The sequence below is a fragment of the Notechis scutatus genome, chromosome 10, assembly GCF_049901735.1.
Source record: "Notechis scutatus isolate UNSWTSFEM ecotype Mainland chromosome 10, rNotScu1.2, whole genome shotgun sequence".
Classification (NCBI taxonomy): domain Eukaryota; kingdom Metazoa; phylum Chordata; class Lepidosauria; order Squamata; family Elapidae; genus Notechis; species Notechis scutatus.
The window spans coordinates 21,631,118-21,656,396 of NC_142018.1; the positions used below are offsets into that span (position 1 = coordinate 21,631,118).

Below are 25,279 nucleotides of genomic sequence, written 5' to 3' on the forward strand. Positions count from 1 at the left end.
ATACATAAAGGTAGTAGTACCTGCCAACTGAAGTACTTACTTCTACAATCAAGACATTCTGAAAAAGAAAAGACAGAAAGACATCAGTAATTTTAGTTCCGTTTTGAACTCAAACTTCTATTTTTCCAATCCCCCCCCCCCCATTTTTAAAAAACTAATTAACTACCACGTAATTATAGGTAAATGCCCCATCAGTAAAACAGGCAAGGAGAAAATGGCTACAAATTGTTCCTGGTGTTTAAAATATACAAGTTATTAAGAGCTCATTAGCACATTCTTTGGGACTTTAAACAATTAAGTTCAAACATAAACGTCTAACCACAAAGCAGTAAGAATTAAAACTAGGAAAGACATTGCATTAAACGCCTTAGAAGCACATCCTAAATGCTTTTAGTTAGCTAGCATTTTTGAAGTGGTTTAAGTACTTTCTCATGGCCAAAACTAACAAATGTTTTTGAACATACATCTAGAGAACAACTTTAAAATCAGGAACTCTACGGCTGAACTTAGAAAAGGGATCATTTGAGACATCTGGAAGGTTTTAGGAAAATCTGCTCAGAGTAATGTCTATTTCTTTTTGATCCCAGGATCTGGTGTTCAAAGCTGCAGTGATATGGGCCAACATAGGTACCCCTTGCTTTTTATTTCTTCTGATGTCATCTCCTGCCTTTCTTAAAGGAACAAGAGCACCATTTCTGTGTTTATAAACACAGAAATATAAAAATGTGCACCCTGCTCCCCTCACCAGAGACACCGTATCCTCACAAGTGCAGAGTTTGCTGGGGCAGAAAGAACCCACACGATTAGCTAGCAAAGTTTTCTGACAAAGCCAGAATTCCAAGGGAAACTTGGCAACATTTTTTGCATTTAATTTTTTTTTTTAATGAAATACTTTCACACCTTAATTGCATTTCATTTTAAGTACATTTTGCTGATGCGCATAGCATTGCCTATCCCTGTTTTCCAGAAGCCTCTGTATCCATGTCTTCTTTTGGGACATACCTTCCCAGTCAAGGTTGATAAGTCATCCCCGCCAATTACTTTTATATCGCCGGTTGACTGGTCATTCTAAGTTTAGTCAGGAAAGAGAGAAAAAAAAAAGAAGTAAAGCTGTTATTAATAGTACAGAAACCTCCAGGAAAGGAAAAAAACAAACAAACAAACCATAGCCTTTTTTGAAATGGAAACTTTTCAAACATTAGCAAGCCTGTGGCTTCATCCCCCTCATAGCAAAAGGAAAAGTCATGTTTTCTTAGCTGTCATAATCCTGCAAACAAGGTTTTTTTTTTCTTGCCTAATCCTACAGATCTTAATGCACACAGAGTCCAAGGTAAGCCCCACTCATTTAGATGGGGTTTATGCCCAGGAAAATGTGCACAGACTGCTCACAGAGAGACACTGTTTTTATATTATATGATACATAGTATTATGATACATATAATAACAGCTGCGAAATTGGTGTATGTCCAAAACTGGAAGAATGAAGATACCCCTACAGAAAGTGAAGTAATAAGGAAAATATTAGTCTGTGCAAAGATGGACAGACTAACTTTAGAAATCGAAGATAAGGGTGAGACAGAGAATTATGAAGTCTGGGGTAGAAGGTATCAATGGCTATAGAGTCAAGGAAAAAGAAAGGAAGGGTTGACGCTTAATAGGAACGAAAGCTAAAGTTTTGTAACCCAAAGAGAATGGAATATAATGGACAAATATGAGATGACATGAATGCATGAGTATAAAAGATGGTTGTTAATATGTATATAATCGTAGATAAATGTAATAGAAATAATGCAGCTAGCACTATACTTATAACATAAGGGAAAAAGGAAATTAACTGTTATGTGTAACTCTACACTATAGCTTGTATGGCCAAAATGATGGCCAAGAAAGTCACACTGTGTTCAACTGTTTTTAAGATTTATTCAATAAAATATTTTTTTTTAAAAAAAGAGGCACTGTTTTCATCCTTCTGTTGAGGTTGTTTCTCGCCCCAACCTGAGATGTTTGCCCTTGTTTGCTTTGAAGCAAAAAGCCAACCACAGTTCATCCACGATTGGACTGCATGTTCACAGTAAGATTCGAAGGAGGCAGAAGGAACATAAATTGTTTTCAAATAACTGCCTGTTTCCTCCCCCCCCACCAAGTTTCAGAGTTTCTTTTTGCCACCAAGGAAAGACCTGAGTATTCTAGGGGTAGCTTTGTAGCCCCCCCCCCCCAAATTCCAGCTGACAATAAGCCACGAATTAAAAAAAAAAAGCATGTCTCCAACAGACCAACTTACACAGTAGCTCTTCAGGCGGATGAAGTCGACGGTCATCGGAATGGATTTGTCGCTGTTCCGATTCAGAGCTTTGATAGAATCCAGTAAATCGGCAAAAAATTTGTAGCCTCCCTTCAGCACGCAGAGAGCCACAATGTGGTGGCCCCCCATGGCTTTCATAATTTCCCGGGCTAACCTCTCCGTCCTATGGGAGCGGGAAAGAAAGAAGTGAAAAATCGAGATGTACTACAAGTACTCCCCCGCAGCTGAGGCCAACATTTCTGTCGCTAACCGAAACGGTCTGTTAAAGGGAGGAAAAAGCCCCCATTTTGCAGCTTTTCCTGTACTGCTGCAGTTGTCAAGTTAGCAACATGGTTGTTAAGTGAACCTGGCTTTCCCCGCTGTAGCTTTGAACCACCACTAAATGAAGTGCTGTAAGTCCAGGACTACCTCTACAGAGACCCTCGGGGTTTGCACCCCAGGTAAGCCAGTGGCTTCAACCCAGTTTGAGGAAACAAAGGTGGCAAGAATAAACAAACACGGCCTTCTTCTTTTTTTTTTTGAACCTCTCATCTGACAGTGAACCTGACTGTTGACCGGCTGGTCAATGACATTGTGCCTGCTTTTTTCTCACTTGCCAAGGTTAATCTAATCGTGGTGCTGCCAAACAGCCTTAGATCTTCCAGGGAGCTTGTGCCAAAGCAAATCTCAGCCTCCAGATAGTTGACCAGACAACCTACGGAAGGTATCGGGCGGCGAGGTTGTTGGAAAGGAAAGGGAATCAGGCTTTGCAACGGCCGGATTGCCGGGGCTGTCCAGGAATTCAAAAGCAAAGTGGGGAAATGTCTTCGGATTGGAGAGCCTTGCTTTCGAGGTATGGCACAACGGCAGACCACTATAGCAAAGCTTGCCACGCATGTTATACACCTGCTTCCTTTACATCCTACATTGGGGGCGGGGGTGGGTCCAACCTTGACCACTTATGGACTTCAACTCCCAGAATTCCCCATCCAACCAGACGCGGGTGGCTGGAGAATTCTGGGAGTTGAAGTCTACAAATCTTAATAAAGTGGTCCAAGATTAAAAACCCTTGTTTTACATTTTTACATATTTTTATATCTATATCTATATATCTATCTACCCCTCCCCCCCATACACACACAAACACTACGTATGTATGTATGTAAAGGTTCCCCTTGCGCATTCGTGCTACTTGTTTTTGGCTCCAGGGGGCGCTGCTCATCTCCGTTTCAAAGCCAAAGAAAAGCCAGCGCTGTCCGAAGACGTCTCCGTGGTCATGTGGCCGGCATGACTAAACGCCTTTGAAGGCGCACGGAACGCTGTTCCCTTCCCACCAAAGTGGACCCTATTTTTCTACTTGCATTTTTACATGCTTTCGAACTGCTAGGTTGGCAGAAGCTGGGACAAGAAACGGGAGCTCACTCCGTGACGCGGCGCTAGGGATTCCAACCGCCGAACTGCCACACGTATATGGTTAGTAAAGAGGACGTTATTTATGAGAAGAAAAAATGATTAGGCAGTTGCAGAAGCCGTGTTACATTTGTCCAGATTGCTAGGCATCTGCTTAGCAGGGATAAAACGAAAGATTAATCCTGGGGAGATTTTTAAATGTTCAATGCTTGCCTTGCCATTTGTGGCGGGAAGGCAGGCGAACGGCTGGCCTCGTTTTATCGCCACCCATCTAGTAGAAGTGCCACACGCTGCACCTTAGCTGGCACTGTCTCCGCTTCAGGGGACAGAGTCCCGCGCGGGTGGGGCCTCCTGCTTATGTTCCTTGCCCAATTTACACACACCTTCAGCTGCGGAGGAGCAAACTTCATAACTCTTCATCAGGGAAACTTCCTTAAAGCAAGCTTGTACAGATGGCCCTCGACTTACAACAGTTCGTTTAGTGGCCGGTCAAAGTTAGAACGGCACTGTTGAAAAAGAGACGTATGACCGTTTTTCACAGTTACAACCAACCCCATGGTCGGGTGATCGAAATTTTGGACACTTGGCAACTGGCTCCTATTTATGATGGTCACAGTGTCCCACAGGGGTGGTGTGTGTGTGTGTGTGTGTGTGTGTGTGTGTGTGAGGCAATCCCCTCCTTTCGCGATCTCCTGACAAGCAAAGTCACCAGGGAAAGCCAGATTCACTCAACAAGCATGTCCCTCACTTAATGACGGCAGGGATTCCCTTGGCAAGAAAGGCCCCGAGTTGGGGCAAAACTCCCTTTAACAACTGTCTCTGCTGAGCCACGTAAATGCCGGCCCTCCGTTGTGGTCGTAAGCCAAGGACCCCCTGCCGTAGCAGGCGGGGAAACCTGCATTTCAGGACAGACCCTGCCAGTCAGACCAACCTGTCCAAGATGAGTCCGTGAGGAATGTAGACTTTTTCCAAATCTTCTGCGTAATGTTTGGGGATGCAGAACAAATCCAGGTCGTACCCTTGTTCATCATCTCCAATCTAAAAAAAAAAAAAAAGCGGGGGGAGGAGATAGCACACGATGACATTAGAAACCAGGACTCTGGGTTTTCTCCCCACCTGAAGCCGTGAGCCGGTGGCCTGGGGGGAGGGTTTGCATGCTTGGCATTTTGGGGCGGGGCCGAAAAGTCTCAGGGGATATGTGGCATTTTTTGACCCTTTTCAGAATGATTCGATTGTTTCAGACAAAGGGGCAGCGGATTTGCTGCTGCAGGCAATCTGGGCAATTCAGGGTTTCTTCATTCCTGTGAAGAAGAGCATATGATAAGATAAATTTATTGTCATTGTACTCAGAACCTGAGAACAACGAAATAAGGTGCTCTTTCACAACATACAACTAAACAACACCAAAAGACATATACAAATAACAATGTAAAACAAATTAAAACAATTAACAGTTAAAAACTATACTATGTCACTTAAGGGGAAAAAAAAAACAATATTTCCTGCTGGGAAGCAATGCAGGGGATGGTCAGCCGAGCAAGTTGGGAGTTGGGCAAGCCGTAATTTCTGGCTTCGTGAAAAAGAAACGTTTATGCAAAAGTAGCTTGGTGCAAATAGCCTTAAAATGCAGGCTTGCAAGGCTCCCTGGGCTAAAGTTTAATCGCCGGACTGTTTTTGACAGCCTCCTCACTGCCACGCCTTTCCTCCATCCAGATACTTTCTGGTCCGGCCACCCAAAGCAGCTTCCAAAGAAGCCATTTCTACTTGTGGCGCTGCCAGCCCGTCTTACTTAACCGGGAACTCAACGTCCCACAGAAAAAACGCACCGGCTGGACCCTGCTCATCATTACAAGCTGCGTTTCCATTAAAAGCGCATTTCAGAGTGCAGATAACATCTGGTCAACAAGAAAAGCTGCATCCCACAAACAGAGAGCATCATGGTCCGTGACCCACGTTTTACTGAAAGAGGCAAGCGAGTTTGCAAAGATTCCATCTTTGGGACCCCGATGGGACCCTTTTGCAAAGAGGGACCTTTAGCAAATGTTAAATAATTTGTAACATATATCCAAGCCATGATTCAGGACATCAAACGGTACCCGACAAGTTCAGATGCCATTAAGAAAAAGAAAGAAAAAAGCTTTCACTTTTAAACCGAAGCAAGCAGCGTTCCGCTATCCTCAGAGCTATATATTTCAGCTTATGCAAAACATGTGCTGGAAGGGCTCCCGTATCAATGGCGAGGCTCACACACACACACCTGGCTTTCTTATCCAATATCCTGCGTGCTGATATGTCACCTGAGCAGCAATATATAACTAGAGAAGGAATTCCTTGCAGTCAACATCTCTTTGAGAAAGGTTCTGCAGAACTTTCGAGGTCAATTTGAAAAGCAATATAGAAACTGCCGTGATTAATAAGCAGTAAAATTCCGATTACTCTGGGGTTTTATAAACTCTTACATCACTTCTTTCGTTATTAGTATCTTTCAAGATCAGTCTCTTCCCCAGCCATGGGCTCTTATCTTTGGTTAAAAAGAGGGACCATGAAAACAATACACCAATAAACTAATAAAAAGCAGCTTGGAAGTTTACAGAGTTCTACTTGGGGGACTTGGATAGGACAGACCTTTCCACCTCAGGTTCAAAGCTCTAGGTTACTTCTACAGATTTAACAGAATGGAGGGGGAAATGAGATATACCACACAGGGACAGCAATCTTCACCTTAAAAGAAGAGAGTTTGGTTACGATAAATGTCTCCTAACCATTAGCCTCTTGGGTGCAAACGACTTGGGCTCGCTTCAAAAAATCCCTCCACTTTATAGCTGATATTTTTCTCTCCTTAACAAATCTGTTGGAACAGCCTCCATACTTCCTGAAAGATTATCCCCGCCCTGCACCTCCCCCGTTAAAAAATAAAATCAAAACAGAATTTCAGACAGGAAAAGAGCCCCCCGACAGATGAGGAAGCACCCACGTCCGAGGTCTAATGTGATCTCCTGCATTTAAATTAATAATAATAATAATAATAATAATAATAATAATAATAATAATAATAATAATAATGGTGATGATGATGATGGGGTTTGCAATGACCAAGGGATCCTCTGTTCTGCCTTTCCTAACTCCTGGGATTTGGGACCTTCATCTTCCTCCCACCAGCCCCCAGGGTCTCTTTTTCCCCCCAGGCAAAGGGTGGAAGGGGTTTCGCCCGAGCAGACCCAGGTCTCTTTTTCTCCAAGCCTGGAGGAGGAAGTGGCTCCTCTCAGCACGTGCCTGACGAAGGGGCGGCGTGTGCCTGTTTGCCAGGCAGGATCCGACCCACCAGGCACAGAGGCTTTCCAGGATTCTGGGCAAGCGGATCTTGGGATGTTTCTGCAGGGATCTCTCTCTCTCTCTCTTTTTCTGAAAGTATCGTCCCTGTTCAGGCTGCCAGGCAGGCAAAACTTGTTGAATTGCTCTGGGACAGGCGGGGTGGGGTGGGGGGACATCCTGTTTGGCATCTGGGTGGCGCCCACCTACTCACACCTACATCCACCCACAACCCTCCAACTGAGGCCTTTAAAAGGACACCCCAACACACACAACGACAGAGGGGTGTGTGTGTGTGTGTGTGTGTGTGTGTGATTATAAACACTTCTGGCTCCAGGCTTTCCCCCACCCTCCTAAAATTGCTCCCTCCAGGGTGGGGCAGAGCCCACCTTGCCCTCCCTCCAGCTGCTGCTTCTTCCTGCAGCTGGTAAATGGGGGACGGACGGACCACACCCCCTCCTGGTTGTGTCTTTTTTGGGGGGGAGGAGGTTCTGATAAGGCCCTTTCTGTGCCTGGCCAGCCCTGAAGACCCCCCCTCCTCCTTGGTGGGTCTCCTCCTCCTCTCCCCCGGGTTTTTCTGACCACCCCCCACACACAAGGGACACCCCCACCCACTGAAAGGGTCTGCTAGGGCAAGGGTCTCCAACCTTGGCCACTTTAAGCCTGGAGGACTTCAACTCCCAGAATGCCCCAGCCAGCAAAGCTACACCAGGGGTCTCCAACCTTGGCAACTTTAAGCCTGGAGGACTTCAACTCCCAGAATGCCCCAGCCAGCAAAGCTACACCAGGGGTCTCCAACCTTGGCAACTTTAAGCCTGGAGGACTTCAACTCCCAGAATGCCCCAGCCAGCAAAGCACCAGGTTCAACCTTGGCAACTTTGCTGGAGGACTTCAACTCCCAGACTCCCAGCCAGCAAAGCTGGCTGGGGTATTCTGGGAGTTGAAGTCCTCCAGGCTTAAAGTTGCCAAGGTTGGAGACCCCTGTGCTAGGGCACAGAGGGCACCTTGCAGGCCTTGGCGCCCCCGCCCATAAATGGTCTTCTCCTCCTCCTGCTTTCTGCTGACCATCCCTTCCTTCCCCCCACAGGCCAGGAGGGAAGGGTCCACTCTTTTGGGGAAAGGGGGGCAAAAGGAGCAATGGATGGGTATGAAGGCCCTCTGCACATGCTCAGAGACCCTTAGCTTTGGCCTCCCCTCTCCCTCCCGGCAAAAAAAAAAAAAAAGGCCTCCTCAGCCGGGTTACCTTTCTCCTCTCCTCCCCCACAACCGAAAGCCCCCCCATCACTTCCGCGCGCCCCGTTGCCAGGCAACGCAGCCAGGACCCCCTCCCTCCCCCCTTTACACCCCCCGTCCCGTCCCGTCCCGTCCGCCTCACCACGATGCAACGGCCTTCGGCGCCGGCGCCCCCGCTGTTTCCGGCCATGGCGGCGGGAAAGCGGCCGCCGCGCTGCTCCTGCCGCCCCGCCAGCCGCCGAGGGTGCCGGGGCCGCTTCTGCCGCCGCGGCTGCTGCTGCTGCTCTCCTCGCGGGAGGGAGAGGGGGGAGGGGGTAGGCGCGCGCCGCGCCCCGCCCCGCCCCGCCGAACGTGCGAGAGCGGCCGGCCGGCAGGGAGGGGCGGAGGGGTGGGGTGGGGGGGCGCGCGGGCGCCCCTGGCGGCCAACCTGGTCCGTTGGTCGGTCGGAGCGGCGGTTCCCGCCAAAGCTGGTTTACCTCAGATGAGACGCTTCCCTCCCCCCCCCCCCCCCACCTCTGGCACAGTAAACCATAAATCCTGTGAATCACCTGGTTGGAAGCCGCTCCGAGTCACCTGGGTTGGGGAAGGTGGGCGGCATAGAAATATAAATAAATAGTGTAAATTAAATAAAGAAGTGAAATGTAGACCCTGGCTGCCTGGATAGATAGGTAGGTAGGTAGGTAGGTAGGTAGATACATAGATATAATAAAAAATCACATTACAAATTACAAATAAAATGAGAAATGAAATGAAACGTAGACACTGGCTGCCTAGAGATATAGATAATAGATTATAAATTATAAAAATAAGAAATGAAATGTAGACCCTGGCTGCCTGGATAGATAGGTAGGTAGGTAGGTTGGTAGATAGATAGATAGATAGATAGATAGATAGATAGATAGATAGATAGATAGATAGATAGATGATAGATAGATAGATAGATAGATAGATAGATAGATAGATATAGATAGATAGATAGATGATAGATAGATAGATAGATAGATGATGATAGATAGATAGATGATAGATAGATAGATAGATAGATAGATAGATAGATAGATGATAGATAGATAGATAGATGATAGATAGATAGATGATAGATAGATAGATAGATGATAGATAGATAGATGATAGATAGATAGATAGATAGATAGATAGATAGATAGATAGATAGATAGATAGATAGATAGATAGATAGATAGATAGATAGATAGATAGATAGATAGATAGATAGATAGATAGATAGATAGATAGATAGATAGATATTTAGATATAGAGATGAAAGATAGATAGATACTGATAGGTAGGTAGGTAGGTAGGTAGGTAGGTAGGTAGATAGATAGATAGATAGATAGATAGATAGATAGATAGATAGATAGATAGATAGATAGATAGATAGATAGATAGATAGATAGATAGATAGATAGATAGATTAGATAGGATAGATTAGATAGGATAGATTAGATAGGATAGATAGATTAGATAGATAGATAGATAGATAGATAGATAGATAGATAGATAGATAGATAGATAGATAGATAGATAGATAGATAGATGATAGATAGATAGATGATAGATAGATAGATAGATGATAGATAGATAGATAGATGATAGATAGATGATAGATAGATAGATAGATAGATAGATAGATAGATAGATAGATAGATAGATAGATAGATAGATAGATAGATAGATAGATAGATAGATAGATGATAGATAGATAGATAGATAGATAGATAGATAGATAGATAGATGATAGATAGATAGATAGATAGATAGATAGATAGATAGATAGATAGATAGATAGATAGATAGATAGATAGATAGATAGATAGATAGATAGATTAAAAAAATAAAGCACATTACAAATTATAGAGAAATGAAATGAAAACGGAGACACTGGCTCTGCCTAGATGACAGACAGACAGAAAGAGATGAATGATAAGAGACGGAGAGGGAGGGATAAATAGATGGATGGATAAAATAAAAAATAAATCAGATTATAAATAAGAAATGTAATATAGACACCTAGATGTCTCTGGCCAAACCTTTCTTAGCTAAATCCGGGTTTGGGGAAGGTCCGCCCTCCCCAATGTGGCTTAACAATAATAACAATAATGAAATAGAGGCAGCCCCCTGGTCCCTTTCTATGTAGGTCAGTATGTTTAATTCTGCCCCGTGGTTTTGAAGGTTTTCACATGCTTTAAGGTGTTTTTTTTTAAAAAAAGTTTAATTTTACTGTGGTGCTTCAAGGGAGGGTCGATGGTGTTTTAGTATTTAAATAAATCAGCTTTAATCTGGCCCACTCCTATGTTCAAGAAGCCAGTTCTTTCCGGCATCCAAGCCCAGAAATTTAGTTTTTCTTACATCCCCCCTTCTCTGAATGTTCTGATCCTCAAAATCAAAAATCTGGGCTGGAAATTTGGAGATCTTTTTTTAATAATATGCACCAGGAGGGCACCTAGATTGGGAAACTGTGTCTTAAGGATGGGGATTTATTTTTGTTAGTATCGCTTACAAATAACTCAAGGCAGCAAACATATCTAAACACACTTTCCTCTTCCTATTTTCCCCACAACAACCCTGAGGTGGGCTGAGGAGGCACCCATCTAGCTTCCATGGGTAAGGCAGGACTTGAACTCACAGCCTCCTGCTTTCTAGTCTGGTGCCTTAACCACCAGGCCAACCTGGCTAGGTTTGCTATTGCTTCCCCTTTGCCAGTCTCAGGGTCCCAACTAGGAAACCCTGTTAAGAATTAAAAATCTGTTTCATCTGGATATTAGTTTGCTCCAATGAGGTAAACTAGTGTGAATAGAGGACTATGAAATTGGTAGGCAGAAGGGTGCAAGCACAAGAAATCCTTCCAAAGAGAGGACTTTTAAAAAAAATCTTTGTGCTGCTCTTCTGAATGGCAGATGCCTGAAAATACAAAGTGCCATTTTTTTTAATTAATAAAAGTGTTAAATTGCCCTTCCTTATGAAAGACATTTGACCTCTTGCTTGTACTTCCTTTTGCTTTCTGCTTGCAGAAATCGTTGGTATGGGTTGCGTGTGTGTTGCTATGGTTCTCTTGGCGTGTGCTAATCTGCACCCACTGGGGAGAACACCTGTGGGCTGCAAAACCCATTGATCGGGGACTCTGTCCTTTGTTCAGCAGGTAAGACAAGAAGGGCTTGTTAAATATTATCTGTGTTTCTGGTTCCAATTCAAGGCCGTTAGTCAACAGGAGGATGAATCCTGCCATCCTTCTAAATTTAAATTTGCAGAGTTTGCTTGCCTTGAGATTGCTAAACAAATGAATGCTGGATCTAAAGAGGCAAACTTCTACTTATCTCTTTGCAGCCATACATGGATGAACATGTGTTATATTTATCCAAAGTTCTCTTCCAGATGCCTCCATTAAATAAAGTGGTGATATCCTTCAAATTACTCATTGATACTTACATCATTTTTACCAGATGTGCTGGGTCATTACTCTTTTATTCCCTAATATGCTGTATTTTGGCAACTACCATAATATTTTACAACTTTCAAGTTGCTGTATCTGTGTTCTAGGGCTTATCTCCATTGTTATCTGCTGTGTCTTTGTTCTCTGCCTAGAGAATTATGCTTTTGGGGAGATCTGAAACAATAAACTTGTAGTTATCATTACTGCTTCTGTGCATTCTAAAGAATAAAAATGACAGCCCCTATGCAGTATGGAATAGAACACATCTCGCACATTTCAAGGGCGAAGCCCTATGCTAATGTGGCTGATAATTCAAAGAAATAAGGAATTGTTTGGAGAATGACGACACATATATTTTCAAAAGATAACACTTTCCCCAGCAGAATAAAGGCAAAAGTCAGAGTTGGTCTGAAACCCAGAAAAGCCACTTTTCCTTGTATGCTTATGACTGCATTTAAAATAAATCCTGGATTACTTCTAATCCCATTTTAAAAAATGCAACAAAAGCAGAACTAAAGAGCTTTTTCAGGCATAGCCAAGAATTATAGGTATTTCTGAAACAAGTGCAACACTATCATTTGGTCCGAAATAAATCTTGCCATGTTTAGGATGGCGTATTTCAAGTGAGCACAAGATTACAATACATGCCTTACGAGCAGGGTCTTCCACCTCACATACTTCCTCTTCATCTCTTGCCCCCCCCCCCAATAAATTTTAGACAGTAAACTTTTTAGAAGCAGGGATGACTTTTTTTTAATGCTTCTAAGGAACATCTCCCCCCCACACACACACACACTGATAGCACTATACAAATGAATATTTACAATAGTATTGAAGACTTGGTGGGAAATAAGAGCAAAGTCTATGGAGTGTGTACAGTAGACTAAATTCCATTCTTCTGTAGGGCTCATTTGTCCTAGAAGCAAAAATGCTGCTTGGGAGAAGCTATGTTCCAAAACAGTTGCTGTGACCCCAGTGCAGGAAAGTATAAAAGCAGATTTACAACTGCAGCAGGATTTGATGAGTACAACATGGCTGAATGTACACATGCTTTCAAAAGATGCCTGTAGAAAATTCCCAGCAAGCCCCCCACCCCCACCCAAAAAGGCAATGGGTTGAAACAGGATCTCTCTTCTGAATCCAACAGAATATACTTACAAAGTTTTATATATGGCTGCAAATGATTAATATTTACATTTTAATTGCATCTTTTCCTCTTTATGTATGTAGGAGTGTTCCCTCACTGCACCCTCAGCAACCATTTGCTAGCAGTGAGTTGGGAGGGAAACTGTTTTCTATGGCAGAATCTACTGAATCTGCTGCATGTAACCAATTTGGTCAGTCCCAGACACCAAATGGCTATTGATCAGACTTATCAGAGGACCCTTACAACTGTTAGGAGAGGTTGTGCCTTTCAGTCTGGCAACTTTGGTCTACCCAGAAGGACACAGAAAATAGTTACACCTTTTATTGTGAAAGGCTGTTTTTGTTTTAAAAGCAAAACATCACTGATTAAATTCTAATATTATTTCAGGCAAATAATGGAATCTGATCATTTCAACACTCTGCCCTTTTATGAACTTTGCTATGTGGAAAGCTACTGCAGATTGGAATAAGACTAGAAACAGAATTTCCCATTGAAATGGCATGTATAACATCATCCTATTTTTAACTAAGTCCACAAGGCACAGTTTCCATTGCTGTCAGCTTTTTTCGTGCATATCAGAATTAAACAGGAAGTTACAATGAGCGCTCATGGTCTTCATATCCAGAAGAGAAAGAATGTTCTACCAATTAGTCCTTTTAAATAAGTGGAATGGAAATGGGGAACTCCCACTGATTTTTTAAGTGAGTCAAAGAACAAAAGTATAGATGTCTGAGAAATCAAAACCAAAATCAGAGTACTGAGATCCTGCAAACGAAATGTAAACTCTGTACACATTTAAAGAACACAACACAATCCGTTCTTTTGAAAAACTGCACAGCCTGCTAAAATATCTATTTCAGTACAAGTGGCGCCTTTAATTTTGAAAGTTACATTACAAAATAAAAAAAAATTGGTCAATGGCATAAGAGCAATTAACAGATTTATTTTTATACACAACTTTCCTACTAAACTGCATTCTTCTATGAAGTTTTCAAACCCAAATGGATTGAATTCCAACTTGAGAGCCTTAGAGGTTCTTATACACAATAGTTGAGTCCCTCAAGATAATGAAATGCATTTTTTTTAAAAAAAAGCAGACAAAAGGTTAAAAATAAAAAAATAAACAAGACTTCATAAACAAAGGTATCACAGAAAGGTTTTTTTTGCAGTGTAAACTGCTAGTGAATGTTCTCAGCTTTTCATCCAATTATCAGCCTGTTCCAATCTGCTGCCTTAATCTGACATTTGAGAGATAAGAAAAATATCTGAAGAGTGAAATTGGCAGTTTGCTAACAAGTTTAACTTTGTTTTTAGAATAGGTTCAACCAAACACTTGAAGCAATTACAAGAAATACCAGGATTCTGTGACGTCAAAACTGGGATGTTAAGACTTAACATAATTTCAGCCATCCTTGCAGGTTAATAGCACTCATTGATTTGCCAGGAAACTTTGATGAAGTATCAAAACATTCTCATATAGTGGTCACGACACAAAATAAATACTGACCTCTTACCTCAAAAACAAAAACAGAAAGACAAGACTCAATGTCTTATTTTCATTCTTCTTACAGCATACAGGATCTGTGTATATATATATATATATAAATATATATATATATTTGGACAAAACTTGTGTTCTACACAGCACAGAGCACTTGAGGTATGATGTCCAATAGAGGGGATTAAATTCCAAAGTGAGCATTAAGCAGTAACTTGGAAATCTAAGAGAAACGGGCCAGCACTGAACACTCCCAGAAGACAACACCTTGTTTTCAGTTATTCCAGCCACAGGGTTCAAATAAAAGGAGAAGGAAGGAAAGAATGAACCACAGCCTTTTGGTATAACTCTCAAATCTCACAGCTTACAGTCAGCAATGGCCGGAGCAGTCTCTGGGCAGTAGAATCCTCCCAAAAGAGCCATTCCAAAGACTCAAAGCAGGTGTCTGGAGCTGAGAATGGTTTTTTGTACGTTGGCCATTTTGCAAAAGGGATCAGTTCATTGCCTCCTGGTTTGCTTCCATAATTTGCATGGGAAGGAAAATGTAAAATGCACACATTCTACAGCCGTGCTATCGAAACAGGCACATCCAATTTGTAAGTAAAAACTTCTGATGATCGCTGTGTTCACAAAGCCACTGAACGTTTTCCAAATCTGAGAAATTTAATTCCAGGTCCAGGAACAGAATTTACTATTACAACATATGCCACAGTGTTGACATTGCATAATTTACATCTCACTGATATCGTGTTTCTCTGTGTGTTTCTCCAGGCACTGCAGATTACCTACATAATATTGACATGTGAAACAACTTCTGCTGAAGGCTCATCATAGACATGAACATTTCTGGCAGTTCAAGGACATTTCTAACAGGCAGTAGAAAAAAAAAGGTACTAAGCATTAAAAAAGGTTAGTAGTTATGGATGTCTTATTCATTCCCAGTTTAACTCAGTCACTTGAAACCTATTTAATAGACGTTGAGGAAAAGGTAAAATTTTAAAATAGTCGAGAATAAAAGCATGTTACCGATCGAACATAACAGCAATATTTATTGACCGATGAGTGGAGTCTTCTTTAGAGTTAGATGAATTTGAGAAATCTCCCCAGTTTTTGTGCCATGGGGCTCCAGTTTTTAAAAAATAAAAAACAAAACAAAACAAAAAACCACTTATTGGCATTTGCTCGGCTTAAAATGTCTTACCACTAACAACAACTACATCAATTGTACAGTGGTATCTCAGGAGGAGGACTGGCAGGTGACAACTTCATACCTAATTTCCGTTGAGCTGCTGCTGCTGCTGAGGAATTGCACTGTGATCAGCTACCGACTTTGCCCGGCTTTTACTTTCTCGCTCCTCATCCTCTTCATCTCGTTCATCATTTCCACTATGGTTTTTACAATAAAGCCTGGAGAAAAAAATGAGAAAGGGATCTGTTAGGGCAGTTTAACCAAGAGGCTGACCTGGCAGCCTGTAATCTCAGCCAAGACACTCCCTGGCCTGAACTTCATGCACCACGGCTGCTAGGTAACCTGGCTTGGCACATCCAGTCAAGTAATAGCAGTTGATTCCACTTCTACTTAGGTGAGCCATCTGCTATACATAAGCGCCAGTTCTCATCATTGGCTACTTGACAAAGCTTGAAAGGGGGAAACATTGATTTTATGGCATTAAAAGCCACAAATTGAACTCAAGAGTCACAAAAATGCAGCACAGTCTCCAAGATACATGTTGTGTCATGTCCTAGGCCAATCCTAGAGCAGCCCGCGTTTCCTCACCAATCTAAACAAATGTAAGACAATCTCCAGCAAGTATGCTTTCCAGGCCTTGACCTGAATATATTTCCTGGTTTGGAACTCCTTCAGCCGATTCAGTGCACCATTCATTTTGACCAATGTCCTAGGTTTACGGATTTTTTTTAAAAGAAAGAATAATGTAGCTACACAGAATCAAACACAGAGAGAGGTACAACCCACTTACTTATAAATGCCCCGTGACATGTTTTCAATGTATTTTGCTTTGTCCTGCACTCCACAATGGTAATGGTAAGTCTTGATACAAGCTTTAATCTCACATCCAATCGTAGCGCCAGACTGACTACAGAGGGTACACTTCTGTCATGAAGAGAGAAATAAAGAGAGGATGAGGCGGTGAAGTAAGGCTGGGCAGGCAAGCCAGCAGCACATTCAGTTTACTTCTTGGAAAGTTTATGATTCAAATATAATTTTAAGAAAAGAGTCGAGCAGCTATTTTTCCCGATGGCTGAAATGCAAACAGTACAAGATGTTGGGTGTCCAGTCTACAGATCTTGTGGAAAAGGACAAAACAAGCACGTTTGCATGAAGTAACAATGCTCGGAGTTCCTCTGCTAGGAGAGTTTTGAAAGCAGGTTAAAAGCAGGTTTCAAAGGTTTTAAAAGCAGAGGTGGGCAGTCACGGCAAGGAAACTGCAGCCGTCTTTCCTCCAAGCTGAAGGCTATAGGCCAGCAGAGGAATAACATCAAGGCTAACAATCTCTGACTAACGGCCATTGTTACCGGCCCACTCTGATCATGGGCTTGCCGTGAGAGAGAGAGGAAAGGGATTCCTATAGGCGCCCCTCAGATCTTTGCAGAAGACAAAACAGAGGTGGAACATCAAGTTTCAAACCGAAAGGACGTACCATTCTCTTTCCGCGTTTGATTTCTTGAAGTACAGTTTTAATATCAAAATCACCAAACTCTGCCCGGGAAGTTGTTGTCAGTTGTACAGTACCAGAAGAGAACAGCTGGGAAGAAAAAGAGACGCAGCAAGGCGTCAGAAGCACAGCTGGAGCCTGGCTGAGACCAAAACCGGGGACAGCTCTCAGCCCAGAAGGCTTGACTGGGGAAAGGGATCCAGAGGGGGAGCCTGCCAGGACCCAGACGCTAGGCAAAACAATGCCCCCCCCCCCCACCTCTTCTTGGCACCAGTAACCTTTGGTCTGACAGTCGGACACTGAATACCATGCACCCAAGAAGCGTAATTGTTTACCTCTTCCCTGCTTGCTACCGAATCAGACAAACAGGTAACACTAAGTCGTATTTTTAAATTTTTGAAGAATTAGAACCATCTTCTAATTCGAGGTTAGTGTAACCATGACAGAGCCTAGCAAGGACAGATGACATATCTGGAAACTGCCGGCTGAAGAACTCTAGGAGTTGAAGCCCACAGGAGTTAAAGTGGCCAGGTTTGATTTAGGACGACCCGGTGAACCAGAAAAAGGGAAGACAACATTCTATTTCTCACCATGCACTTGTAATGTGCTGCTGCCTTTTTGGCATTGAATATATGAAGCTTCCCTCTAGCTTCATTTTCTTCTTCACCTGCATGACAGAATCCACATTTAGGTTTTGTATCATTGGGGCTGCTTCTGTGGGGTGATCTGTCTCTCTGAAAGAAAAAGACTCTTCTAAAATAATATGCCAGAAAAACAAATACAGTTTCTAGAGAAGGCAACTGGAAGAGAAAGCCTGGTGCTTCTTTGGAGGGGTTTTAACACACAAATTCCTTACATAAGAACTGCTTTCTACGTCATCTGTGCCGTGCGAAGAGGTTGACCGAGCATCTTCCGACTGCCCTTTAAGGCTCGTCTTTCTGGGCCTTCCTTTGCGCCCCCTCTTTTTGGGAGGAGACGGATCCAGCTCATGTTCATTTAGACCTTCTTCTAAATCTGCTGGGGGGGGGGGGAGGAAAGCACAAACACAGAGATAACCAACTTGAACGACTTGTGATCAAATTCTGTAAACCTAGTAGAAATTCTGAGGAAAAAGCAACCCCATCTCAAAACAGCAGCACCGTTTCACCCTTAAAAAGACCAAAGCTGCTAGGAAGCTTACAACTATTAAAAAAATGTTTTATCACATCCATCCCAATTTAGAGGGAGGGCTATTGATGCCCATATATCCCTCTCTGCTTACATCCTATTTTGCATCTGAACCAAAGATTAGAAATTGCCAAAGCAATCCAATTCATCTTTCATCTCTCAACTCCTCCACAACCCATTGCTCTTAAAATGGGTTGACTACAATTCCCATCCTTTCCAATCCGTTCAGTTGCTGGGGATTATAAGAACCCTAGCTGAGGATATCTGAAGGGCATAAGGTTGGGGAAGAACACTCTAGAAAGGAATTGATACCAAGAAAATGCTTGCATTCATGACCACTCTTAACACTTTTCATGGAGGGAAAAAAAAACAACCCGAGCGTTGGATCCAGAGAGCTAAGAACCATCGCAAACTGTGCATAGCTTTACCTTCAGAATTGTGTGGTACTTTCTTGTGTTTTCGACATAATATCCTAGGAACAGAACACAAGAGAAAAAACAAGTTACTTAACTATTCTGGGGCTTTAGCCAAGATGGCAACCATTAAGAAAAAAAAAAAAAAGTGCTGGATCCCTTCAATTTCATGAGACGTACTCACATATATATGCCTTGTGAAGGTTTCTCTCGGATTTGTGCTTGATCATGCAATGCACAATAATAGTGATACGTCTTGTGGCAGGTTTTCACATCACAGCCAATGGTGGCCCCTGGACAATGGCATAGGGAGCACTTCTAAAAGAAAAAGGAAGACTGCCACATTAGGGCTTCTGCTCTTCCTGTGGACAGCAACAGAGGCGGGTGAGATAACCTGGCCTGCCCTTTTACTGCTATTTTAAAATGCGAGCAGGGCAAGGCTCCAGTTACAGCCCCCAAATGAGAGAAGCGGAAGAGCATCTTCAGAGGCCGGGCAAAAGCATTCCACAGCTGCCCTTCTATACCTAGTAGCTGGGAGATAACCACACCAAATGTCTGGCACAATTTAACCTCCTGGGAATTAGCTGGCCAAGGACCACAAGCCAGGATCTCTAAGCTTCTTCCATCTCCAGATCAATCTTGAACGGGCCCGGTAACCCAAATCACTGTCTCCAATTCTCAAGGTCTCTTCCACTGAGATGAAGATAATAGTTCCCCACTTCACTCGAGTTAACGGTGATGCCACCGCTGATTTTGATAGAGCCAAAACTGTACTGCATCTACCAGAAGAGGCTGACTGCAAGTTCCAAAATAAAGCAAATCTTCTCTTCCTAAGGCTTTGGGCTTTTTTGACAAGACGAAGGACGACATTTGTGTGCATGAGGTCCCACATTTATCTGCTGGCATCTCTGCTCAGCGGAATCTCAACTTCTGGTCCACAGTCTTAAAAAGCTACCGTTACTCAGGGTTCCTAGCTAGCAAGACCACACAGCTTTACGTGTTCAAAGTCGTCAGGCATTTCACCTGCGTCTCTCCACACTTGAGTACATGTTAAAAGATCAGCAGATATGATTACTGTAAGAATAGTCCACTACTCAATTGATTTGAATAGCCATATTATATTAGTGGCAATAGGGGGATTTAACTAGAGTCTGCTGATAAACTGTGTAAAATCTCACATGGCCTGGACCCTGTTACTTTCATGATTGCCTTTGTCTACTGTCTGCCCCACATTCATAGATCTTCAAGGGGACTGTAATTTGCAGCTTCATCACAGACATATGTAACAACAAGTTTTAATTGTGCCTTTTTGGTGGAGCAACTTAGGAGAAGAGCTAAAGCTAGCACCTCCCTGGGCACAGCTTGCAACATCTCTCATATAAAATGCTCTAAGCCACCTACAGCTCCAGGTACAAATTGGCAGAAAACAAAAGTTTAAAACCGTCTATCCTTTTCAGAATAATCTGAAGACTCAAGGAAACTTCTGCTCAGGAATTTTCTGTTTTATTGACCATCTGATAATACAATAACCCAATTATTTGAAAAGCAATTACAGAGCTACTTCTAAGCCGAAAAACAGCCTAAATATCAATTTCTTCCACATGACTGGATCTCTACATGCATATAGTTCTTACAGTTTTATTGTTCAGATTGGGGAAGGTTTGGTTAAGGACTACCAAGGCAAGATTTCAACAATGAACATCCTTAGAACATTCCATGATTAAGTTGTATTAGTGCCAGCAATGCTAACTTACCAGTTTTGTGCCTCTTTTTATTTCTTTCTGTACATCTTCAATGGAAAAACCTCCAAGACTCTCATTATCGGTGTGTGAAGACACCAGAGCAGACGAAAAAAGCTAGACATACAGAAAAACATTACTCAGAACCTTGTTATGCTCTTGCAGATTGGAATACATTCAATCCAACATAGGTGACCCCAGCGCAGGAAAATCTTTGCCACGGTCGCAGAAGCCTATGAGACTAGCAAGGCCATCTTTCTTGAAATTATGTCTGTCTCTCATGCTTCAATGTAACAGACACAATGGGCAGATGTTCACTCAGGAATCAGACATAACAGCTCGACAGAGGTTAAAGTCACATTAACACCAGCTAGGCTAAATCACAATGAAGAAAGGCACACACTAAGAGCAACCACGGAGGCATCTGGGAGAAGAAAGAGGCAAGGAAGAATGACACACCTCTTCCCTCCCTCCCTGCAACCACCTGTGCTGGCCCCCCTCGCTCGTGGGACTCACCATACATTTATGATGGGCTGCCACCTTCTGGTTTTCAGAGAGCATCAGCTGTCCACATTCATCTTCTTTGTTGGACCGGCAGAAGCCACACTTGCGCTGCCTCCGCGGGCCCTTCTTCTGTCCAACGGTACCCGACATGGTTGTTTTAAAATGGCTTGAAGGAAACCACTTCTATTCTGCCTTAAAGCTAGAAAAAACAACCAATAAAAACGATACTTTTGTTTACTGAAGTGCAGGGAAGCTCCTCAGTATCCCTTGTCAAAGCCAGATTTATCATTAAGCACCCAAAGGGAAATGGGAAAAGGTATGACTCCTCTAACAGACCTGCACACTTCCAAAAGTGTCATTCTACAAGGGAGAAAAAACTGTGACTCAGTGAAAAATTCTCCAAAGGCAGCCTGCAAAGACTACGATTACAGCGCAGGAGAAGCGATGTCACAGTCCTTGGGCTCTGGGAACAAAGCTGTCCAGTTCTCTTCTTCTCGGATTTTCTGGAAGTGCCCATTGCATACACATTCTAGAAAGTGGGAATCTGAAAACGAATGTACTGAATATGGGCATTCTTTGCATTCAGAGATAGAGCCTTAACTAACCAATTTATACACAAGAGGAAATTGATGTGCTGCCATGTTACAAACATTTTTAAAGGAATCAAAATTAGTGGAAAATTTCTCCCCCAAACAGGAAAAAAAAATCAAAGCAAAATCATGTCCCAACAATTAAATGTCAGATTTTGGATCCAGACACATTCAGGGCTACAAACTGCTGATGGCTTCATTCAGTTTTCTGGGCGACCCTCCCCATAATAACGTTCTTTGATGGCACATAATTCCATAATACCCTCAAAGAGCATTAAGTCGAGGAAGCCAGGGCATGACTCTGGTCTTGGTATCCAACCTAAGACTGCTGCAAGGTCACAGCTTGTTGAGAATTGTAAACAGCTTCTATTTGCCCTGCAATCACTTCTGGAAATTGCTTAGAAAAAGGACTTACATGAAAACCCATATTGTCTACCTTCCTCCATGAGAATGTGCAGAATATTCTATGTTTTTCACTGGGGGGAAAAATATCAGCATATAGCGCTACCATTACTTTTCATACAGAAAAAAAAAAAATCTACTTTCACTTGCCATTCTGAAATAAGGGTGCTTGAACAGAGATTAATGTTTTAAAAATAACTCTCCATAGTCTTAGTTTATTGGCGCCAGGTTCTCCGTGTTCCTTCTCCAACCTACTTTGTGAATGATTTGGGTTGTAGCCCAATATATCAGAAGGGTTCCAGATAGGAGAACTTGAATACATTCTGACCCAAAAAAATTAATCCAGATATGCATTTGTGGTTTTGGTACTGAAAGCTCCTTTGACAAGTTCCAAGCTAACAATGGTTTCATGCTTTATAAAAAATGCTCAGCAATGTTTTCCTCGCTGTGGCAACACAGCCTCACCATAAGGGGACATGAATTCCAGCAACGTTTTGCATACAAACCCAAGCTTTACCTTCTCCTCACTCAGAACCCCAACCAAAGCCATACTAGACGGGGGTCCTTCCGTACGGCCACTAAGTTCCAGGCTGAGGACACCCTTGGGACTTTAGCTCTGAAAAAACAGGACTGTCCAGGGAAGCAAGGCTATCTTTGGTGCAAGAGGCTCTCCCCCAAGAAGGCAAGCTTGGTCCCTTCCCCCAATATCAGCTGCATGGTATGCCCTTCGGGTAGCCTCCACTGCTTTCCGAAATGGATGGTTCCAAAAGCAAAGGGGGGCGGGGGGAGAGAACGGCCCTAAAAAGACAGTTCCACAGCAGCCGGCTTTATTCAGCCCCAAAGGAGGGAGGGCAGCAGTGATGTCACCTAAGCCGAGGGTAAGGAGGGAAATTCAAGAGCTGGTCCACATGCTGGCTATGCCTGAGCTGCCAGCCAGGCCCCAGCATGTCCCTTTTCCAAGAGATTCAGGCGTCCTTAGATCTCAAGAAGGCCAAAGACTACCTAGAGGAAATCCAAGGAACTGAGCGATAGGCGAGGGGGTTTAAGACCCCATTTGGGACTGTGGAACTTGTGCCACAATAAATACACTGTACCGTTTCGGAAATATTATAGGGCAAGTAACTGAAAGATAATATTGTTCAGCCTATAAATAAAGACTGTCAAATCCGTTTGTGAAAATGGGGACCTCCCTTCTACATGTTTTGTCACCCCACCCTTAACATCTCTTTCCGGGTCTCTCCCTTCACGGCAGTTAGAAGGTGCCTCTGACATCACCTTAGCCCTAAAGACTTTGACAAAGCCAATTCCCCCCCCCCCCACCCGAAAAAAAACTTAGGCTAACTGTGTGGGGGAAAAAACACATTAAATACACCCTTTCCACACCTGTGCAGGTATACAAGTGCCAGTGCAAAAGACCTCAAACGATTAGCAGGGTCCTTTCTTGAATCAGCCAGACCCAGGTGGGGGGCAAGCGTCAGAAGTCGAATGCCAAGCTGGCACGGGATTCAAAGGGCATCTCGATCACCACCCCCTTTCCCCCCTTCCCCTCGGCCTCCCAGGAGTAAGTCCAAGGGCAGAACTGGGTCTCTGGTGGGTTTGGGCAGAGCCTCTGGGGAGCGGAAGGGGATGCACCCCACTGACTATGCCAAGGTGAACCCCGAGCCTCCCGTGGGACTCTAGGAGGAGAGGATAAACCCCCCTCTGGTCAGACTGCAGGGACCCTCCCCTGCACAGGGGCCTTCCTGGAAGCGCTGGAATTGCAGCGTTTAGGGCTGCCCTCCGAGGTGGGAGGGGGCCGGGCAGGTTCGGAAAGGCCAAAGCAGTTCAGGAGGGAGCCCTGTGGGCAATGCCCTGAACCCGGGCGGGCTAAGCCCCCGCAGAGCCTACCTGGCCCTCCCCATTCGGTCCGCCACAGGGAGACCCCCGCCTATGGCCCACCGTGGGAAGCTGCTGCAGGGCTGCCCCAAGGGCCCAGCCTGGCGCTCCCCCGTGATGCCACCCCGCATCCTGAGTCCCAGCCCTGCAGAGGAGCCCCCAGGGAGACGGGGGGTCCTCGGTGCCAACCGGGACAGCTTGGCTTGGAAGGCCCCCGCCCAGGACCCGCCAGTCACCTCCGCTTTCGAGGCAGGGAAAACGGGGCGGGGGCCCCTTTCCTTCTGAGGACCCCCACCACCACCAGCAGGAGCAGGCTCCCCACCCCCACCTCCCCTCTCCCCGGGGGCTGCGGGGACCCCTCTCCCCCAGCAGCAAGGGGGGCTGGGTCGGCCACCTTGCGGGGCCGGGCAGGGGCGAAGCGCCCCGGAAGCGGCGGCCCTTCCCTCTCGGACCCCTGCCCTTCAGGGGAAGGGGGGGAGGGGGACAGTTTCCATAGCAACCTGCCGGGGTGGTGCCCGGGCGCGGGACTCACCGGGCGGCTCAGGCCGACGGGGCCGGCGGAAGCGGGGGACTCGCGGGAAGCGCCGCTCAGAAGCCGACCGGGACCGCCACCGCCGCTCGCCCGCTCCCTTTCATTCGGCGGGGCAGCAGGAGAGGCGACGCTGCGCCGCGGAGCCTGACGCCAGCACGCAAGGGACGTACGGCGTGCCGCCAGCGAGCGAGCGTCGACCGCGCTACCGGCGTTCTACGTCAGCCCCGACGTCGCCCTCCCTCTTCCCCTCCCCTGGCGGACGCCGCCGTCGCGCACGCGCCGAGGGAAAAGGGAAAGAAAGGGAAACGCCCCCCCCAAAGAGGAGCGCGTGCGCAGAAGACCGCGCGACGGTTGGGATGAGGCCAACAGCCTATCTCGTGTGTGGAAGTAGAGTCGCGCGTGCGCATTTTCTTTCGCTTCCTGGGAAGGGTTGAAGCGGCGCTTCCATGCAGGCGCATCGAAAAGGAAGTAGGCGCCCGACGGCGCTGCGAAGCAATTGAGCATGCGCGAAGAAGATTCTTCATCATCATCATCATCATCATCACCACCACCTTCTTTTTCTTCTTCCTCTTCTTCTTCTTCTTCTTCTTCTTCTTCTGATGATGATGGTTGTTGTTGTTATTATTATTATTATTATTATTATTATTATTATTATTATTATTATTATTATTATTATTATTATTATTATTATTATTATTAATCCATTTGGTGTCGGACTGCTTTCCAACGCCCTCCAATCAGCCGGGAACTGAAATGATTTATTGAAAATATAGTTGTTTCATTATTTGAAAAACAAACCCTTTATATAGGTAAGAAAATTAATGAAGAAGTGCCGTAGTGTCAGGCCACACATGCTGGGCGTGCAAACACGTGTCTAAAGAGAATCGGCGCATTCAAAACTTTTGCGGGCTTTTTGTGCTGCAAAGCAGCGGCGCCTCTCGAGCTGCGGAAGGGCTCCCCCTCCTGGCCGAGGGCGGCCTGACAAGCAGACTCCTGACACCAGAACTGGGGGGAAAGGAAATTTAAACCTCCGGTGTTGGCGGTCTATGGAGACTC

General features: G+C 44.5%; 3 protein-coding genes across 5 annotated transcripts in view; 1 reads left to right on the plus strand and 2 right to left on the minus strand.

Annotated features, from left to right (window-relative positions):
- HPRT1 (hypoxanthine phosphoribosyltransferase 1) overlaps window positions 1–8,519 on the minus strand; it is a 13,539-nt gene extending 5,020 nt beyond the window's left edge. Inside the window, exons 1-5 of the mRNA XM_087971926.1 lie at window positions 8,376–8,519; window positions 4,623–4,729; window positions 2,282–2,465; window positions 1,003–1,068; window positions 41–58 (exon numbers count right to left, since the gene is read on the minus strand). Of these exons, the coding sequence (XP_087828052.1) occupies window positions 41–58; window positions 1,003–1,068; window positions 2,282–2,465; window positions 4,623–4,729; window positions 8,376–8,423 (423 nt within the window). The 5' untranslated portion in view covers window positions 8,424–8,519. The remainder of the gene's footprint in view (window positions 1–40; window positions 59–1,002; window positions 1,069–2,281; window positions 2,466–4,622; window positions 4,730–8,375) is intronic.
- Window positions 1–25,279, plus strand: part of MOSPD1 (motile sperm domain containing 1) — a 139,152-nt gene that overhangs the window by 66,547 nt on the left and 47,326 nt on the right. The window lies entirely within an intron of this gene.
- On the minus strand, window positions 14,971–24,504 carry PHF6 (PHD finger protein 6). Of its 2 annotated transcripts, none has more exons than XM_026687059.2 (10): window positions 24,224–24,504; window positions 20,837–21,023; window positions 20,336–20,437; window positions 18,766–18,899; window positions 18,597–18,640; window positions 17,858–18,015; window positions 17,592–17,735; window positions 16,987–17,091; window positions 16,306–16,439; window positions 14,971–15,733 (listed from the first exon to the last, which is right to left on the minus strand). In XM_026687059.2, exons 2-10 carry the CDS (start codon window positions 20,972–20,974, stop codon window positions 15,598–15,600), a joined length of 1,095 nt encoding a protein of 364 aa, XP_026542844.1. In that variant the 5' UTR covers window positions 20,975–21,023; window positions 24,224–24,504; the 3' UTR covers window positions 14,971–15,597. The 2 variants fall into 2 exon arrangements, with proteins under 2 accessions (XP_026542844.1, XP_026542842.1); XM_026687057.2 differs by having other exon boundaries at window positions 17,858–18,018; window positions 24,224–24,498.

Bases quoted from the DNA above. Each gene is read 5' to 3' on its own strand.
- PHF6 (XM_026687057.2), bottom strand. From the start codon at position 20,974: ATGTCGGGTACCGTTGGACAGAAGAAGGGCCCGCGGAGGCAGCGCAAG. The intron at 20,438-20,836 runs GTGAGTCCCACG...CTGTATGTCTAG, and splicing joins CAGCCCATCATAAATGTATG to CTTTTTTCGTCTGCTCTGGT. The intron at 17,736-17,857 runs GTAAGGAATTTG...TTTTTCTTTCAG, and splicing joins ACGTAGAAAGCAGTTCTTAT to AGAGACAGATCACCCCACAG.